This window comes from Pantherophis guttatus, chromosome 4 (genome assembly GCF_059756535.1).
Source record: "Pantherophis guttatus breed Tessera chromosome 4, ASM5975653v1, whole genome shotgun sequence".
In the NCBI taxonomy this organism is placed as follows: Eukaryota; Metazoa; Chordata; class Lepidosauria; order Squamata; family Colubridae; genus Pantherophis; species Pantherophis guttatus.
In genome coordinates, this window is record NC_142066.1 from 37,727,150 (window position 1) to 37,733,056 (window position 5,907).

A 5,907-nucleotide genomic window follows, 5' to 3' on the forward strand; every position below is an offset into this window, starting at 1 on the left:
CAACACTTTGTTCTAGTAATAGAAGCAAATATCTATCTTGATGGAACAATTAGCTCTGACCGTGAAGCTGCTAGTCTAGCAAAAGAGTTAGAATCAAAGTCAGAAGCCAGCATAGATGGCCTTCTGTTTTCCAACACTGGGTTTCCTATTATTGTGGCAAGCCAGGAAATTTACTCATCTTCTTCCAAATCAAATATGTATTGGAGTCCCCCTTGAAATGTCAAAGACATGTAACATCATAAACTTATCAGATATTTGCTATTAATTTACTCTTAATATTTAGTGCCGACTACATCACTTATGGAAGGGACGTGGTAGCTCAGTGGCTAAGACACTGAGCTTGTCAATCGAAAGATTGGCAGTTCAGCGGTTCGAATCCCTAGTGCCGCATAACGGGGTGACCTCAAAAGTTCAAAAGCATGTAAAAAATGCAAGTAGAAAAATAGGGAGCACATTTGGTGAGTAGGTAACAGCATTCCGTGGGCCTTTGATGTTTAGTCATGCCAGCCACATGACCACAGAGATGTTTTCGGACAGCTCTGGTTCTTCAGCTTTGAAACGGAGATGAGCACTGCCTCCTAGAGTCGGGAATGACTAGTACATATGTGCAAGAGGAACCTTTACCTTTACCTTTACATCACTAATTTTTAGTTCTGTCATGACGGATGTGTAGTGAACATAAGGATATTATATATTCCTACTCTCTTACACTTGTTAGTATTTTACATAAAACTAATATCATTGCATTCTAAATTGAAATTGTAGAATGTAGTTGGTATACACCATTTCAATTGTGACTACACTATCAAAAAGGCAAAAGTACAAGAGACAATGTATTGGAAGTACTCTTTTAGAGGGAACTGTGAGACTAAAAAAATCCACCGACTGTGAATCACTCTTGAATGGAGACATACTACCCCATCCAAAAGTATGAATGGAAAGTCCTCAGAGCCAAGGGGTACTAATATCCACACTACTCAGTCAGACAATCATGTATGTCAGGATACTACATTAATTTGTATTTATCTAACCTTGAATCCAAAACCATGTTTTTTTCAGAAATCATAACTATGTATGTATAAATATCACTAATTATGTTAGTGATTACCAGATTCTTAAAAAAACAAAAAACAAACCAGCTGGTTTGCAGAGACCTTCCCCTAGCAGTTTATTTGCTATGCAGCTGGGAACAAAGTGACTTTGGGATGAGTGGTATCACTCATATTAATCCATAATCATTCTGGATTCTGTAACATGATTCATTCCTCCTTTTACATGCACTCCCAATTGGCACAATTCTCATTTGTACAAACCTTAATACTCAAGCCACAGGGCTGAATAACTCCATCAGCAAGTAAGCAGCATTTATAAGATGGCTAAATTGATTCCTTTGATCAGAGAAAAGACAATATTTATATTTGTGACTAGAAACCCTTATGGATTGTTTTTTTTTTTTGTATAAAACAGAAAATAATTAACTTAGAATTTATGGTTTTGATGATTAGATAGAACATAGACAGAAGAGATAACAGCCATAGTAAGAGATAAACTTATAACTGAATTTATAACTTTTCTATTTTTCTTTCTTTCTTGTACTTTTTTCCATTCTTGCACTTTTAGCTTTCTCTTTGATTTCTTTTGTATTAGATTTTATTTTCCTTTCTAAAAATTTCAGTGATATATATGCACAAGTATGCAACACTTATATAGAGAAAATGATATTCCAAATAGGATTTAAGGAAGGTTGATCCAAACTGAGGGGACCTTGAATCATTCAAAAGGACTCTTAAATTCCACATGGCATTAATACTTCATTTCCATTTGATAAAATAGCGATAGCACTTAGATTTATACCGCTTCACAGCCCTCTCTAAGCAGTTTACAGAGTCAGGATATTGCCCCCAACAATCTGGATCCTCATTTTGCTGACCTTGGAAGGATGGAAGGCTGAATCAACCTTGAGCCAGTCAGGATCGAACTGCCAAACTTTTGGCAGCCAGCGATCAGCAGAAATAGCCTGCAGTATTGCATTCTAACTACTGCACCACCACAGTTTATGATAATTTAGCTAACAATATGAAATCATGTTCATCCAGATTTATGTAATCCTTCTGCCTATGTATTCCTTTCATGATGACTTCATATTTTAACTTCAATATTTTAAATAAGGAAAGGAAAGACAACTAAAGAAAGATAAACAAAAATGTTGTGGCATATTTAAATTGATTTTATCTCAAATTAGAGCAGCTTGATTCAATGAGTTTCCATTGCTCTGACATCACAGAGGAAGGATGACATCAGCTAACTCCTTCTTTAATGTCTTGCTTCAAAGAAAGTGTTCACACATAGAGAGGAAGTTTGAGAAGATGCAGGATATGGCTTTGCTGCAACAGAACTACTTCTTACAAGGTAACCTACTATTTCTTGTCTTTTCTTTTTGTGATTAAAGGAAAGCATAATTAGCTGAGCATGATTAGCTGATATATATGTAACTGTGTGTGTATATATATATATATTTGAATTAAACTATGTATAAACAAAGTAGAGTGTAAAAATTTCCCAGCTTGAGGTGTTTGCTGAGGGAAAAATGTTATTCTTAAACAGAAAAGATAAGTTTGATCTGAAGCTGAATCTAATTCCATCAGAACTAGGATAGAAAACCCCAGACCGCAAGAGCTACAAAACTGAAAAAGAACAAAAAATGAAAAAGTAGAAACCATTTTGGTTTTGCTATGAAAAAAATATTCAAAATAGATGTCTATATAGTCTCCAGAAGGTCAACAGGACAATATGGTTTCCCTGTCAGTAAAGGTAGAGCAGGATACATATTGAATACATGAACAGCAAATTAATAAGTTATTAGAAGGAGATAATTACTGCCATGGTGGAAAGAATGGATGGTCCAGCATTTTCACATGCTTCAACTTCCAGTTCATGTGGAATATATATATATATATATATATATATATATATATATATATATATATATATATATATATATATATATATATATATATATATTACTGATAAAGAAATAAAGGGAGACTGGTATATATAGATAGATAGATAGATAGATAGATAGATAGATAGATAGATAGATAGATAGATATACATATACACATATACATATATATATATATATATATATATATATATACACACACACATATATACATATACATATACATATACATATACATATACATATACATATACATATACATACATACATACATACATACATATATATATATATATATATATATATATATATATATATGTAGGTCTTTGGTTATTCGGGTCTTCTCCCACGTAAAATTGGAAGTATCTTGGTGACGTTTCAACGAAGTCTCATTCGTCATCTTCAAGCTGGTGTTCTCGGCTTCGTGCTTCCAGGACCTGAGAAAACATATATATATATATATATATATATATATATATATATATATATATATGTCTTAAGTTTTCGCGGGTGTATATATGCAAAAAAATTAAAATCTTCTTAAGTTAATTTTTTGCATATACACACCTGCGAAAACTTAAGAAGACAGATATCATACCTCTACGGGGAGGAAATGTACCATTTTACTAGGATCTATGAAAAGTTTGAAGTAAGGAGGGCTGTAGTATTATGTGATCTAAGTTTCTTAACTCGCTGCCGAGATCAAGAAGTTATACCAACATGTTTTAGTGACAGCTCCGACCTTACAACACACCCACAGCTTCTAAACTAGATAAGAGCCTGCAGATGACAGGATTGTGAGCCTGTCGAAAAGTTGCTATAAGAAAAACTTTTAAGGTACTGGTAGGATTTTAGCTAAGGTTTTAAAAGACCTTGCAGAGTACTCTGTAAGGATTGTTAGAAGATTTTAGATCGTGCTTCTAGGAGCACGAAGCCGAAAACACTAGCCTGAAGATGACGAATGAGACTTCATTGAAATGTCGCCAAGATACTTCCAATTTTACGCGGGAGAACCCAAATAACCAAAGACCTACATACAAACACCCGCGAAAACCTCAGAAAACAAATATATATATATATAATTGATATGTATGTAAGTTCATGAATAGTACCCTTTTATTTACATATGGTAAATTTAGAGATTCTCCCACTTCATTATGCACAGAGGTGTAAGCCAAATGGATGCAGAAAAGGTACATATTACCAAAATTTATGAATGCAAAACTATAAAGAAAAACTAAACCCATCATTAAAAGAAAAAAGCAGAAATTATATTTCTCCATTAATGAAACAAATAAAAAGTAAGAAACAGATTACCATTCATTCCCAAACATCTTTAAACAGTAATCTGAAGATGCTAAACTTAAATATATGCATATTATTTAATGAAAATTGTCATGGCTCAAAGATTCAATACTTTTTTTGTGTGTTTTTCCCTCAGATCCTATGTTTCCTGAATCCTCTGAGCTGGAAAATCACACTATAATGACAGGGTTTATCTTGTTGGGGCTCTCCAATGATCCACACGTAGAGATTTTTTTTCTTTTCTTGTTCTTCCTCATTTTTTTACTCACTATCTTGGGAAATATTATAATTATACTGGTGATCAAGTCTGAACTTTGCCTTCAGACCCCCATGTTCTTCTTTCTCAGCCATTTAGCTTTTGTTGACGTCTGGTATTCCTCAGTCACTGTTCCCAAGATGCTAGCAAATTTTATTACAAAGCAGAAAACCATTTCCTGGGAAGGATGTACTGCACAGATTGCCTTCTTTTTCCAAATTGCTTGCACAGAAGTCTTCATCCTCTCAGCAATGGGTTATGACCGATACGTGGCTATATGTGATCCCTTGCATTATAGCAGATACTTGACAAAAGAGATATGCAATAAAATGGTGAGTGGAGCTTGGCTGATGGGTTTCTTTTATTCTCTGGTGAATGTAGTACCTTTGCAAAATCTTCATTTTTGTGGTAACAATATAATCAGACACTATACTTGTGAACTTCCTTCCCTCTTGGCTTTATCTTGTGGAAACACCTTCATGAATTACATTGTTCTTCTATTATCTGTATTGGTCTTTGGTGTTAGTCCATTTCTTATAACCCTTATCTCTTATATTTACATTATTTTAACTATTTTAAAAATTAAATCAGCAAAAGGCAGGAAGAAAGCCTTTTCTACTTGCAGCTCCCATTTCATTGTTGTGGGCTTATTTTACATTACAGCTTTTGTTCGCTATATGAAGCCAAGTTCAGAATCACTTATAGAACTGGACAAAGTGATCTCTATTCAGTATAGAATTTTAACTCCAATGTTAAACCCACTGATATATAGCCTGAAAAACAAAGAGATCAGGTCTGGTGCAGAGAAATTATTTAGAAAGTGTAGGTCCATTCTTTAGTTATGAAACGATACTCCGAAATATTGATTTAATATCTCTACAACTTCAACAGTGAGAGAGAAAAAAGAATTACTGGTAATAACATATTACATAATAACATAACAAGCAACGTGAGTATTGTTACATTCAAAATCCTCAATATTTTGGAGTTATCGTGTGATACCAGGATATGAATAGTTCTCATTGAGCCCTGCTGTAACAGTATGGGATAATTCAAGTCAAGAAAAGTAAACTTACTCTAATATTCACCTGAGTATTTTTTAAAGAATCAGGGTGAAAGTATCCACTGATATATATTTCTTAATTTGTTTCTTCTCATAATATGTCCCTCCACTTACTCTTATCTTACCTTGAAGCATGTAACATAAACATATTTCCCCAAATAATATCCATTTTTAAAGCTGTTTTATAAGGGCGTCATAAGAACTGAGTTGCAAGATTAAAACAAATAAAGAATGCAATATATTCTGCCCCATGATACAGTAAGCACTTATCTGGGAAGCTGTGATTTATCATTTCATATCAGAATTTATGATACTACATTG

At 33.5% G+C, this 5,907-nt stretch overlaps 1 protein-coding gene across 1 annotated transcript; it reads left to right on the forward strand.

The window, feature by feature from the left end:
• The first annotated feature begins 2,351 nt into the window (after nt 1–2,351).
• On the forward strand, nt 2,352–5,362 carry LOC117668779 (olfactory receptor 5AR1-like). Its single transcript, XM_034422845.1, has 2 exons — nt 2,352–2,409; nt 4,404–5,362. Exons 1-2 carry the CDS (start codon nt 2,367–2,369, stop codon nt 5,360–5,362), a joined length of 1,002 nt encoding a protein of 333 aa, XP_034278736.1. The 5' UTR covers nt 2,352–2,366.
• Nucleotides 5,363–5,907: the final 545 nt, after the last annotated feature.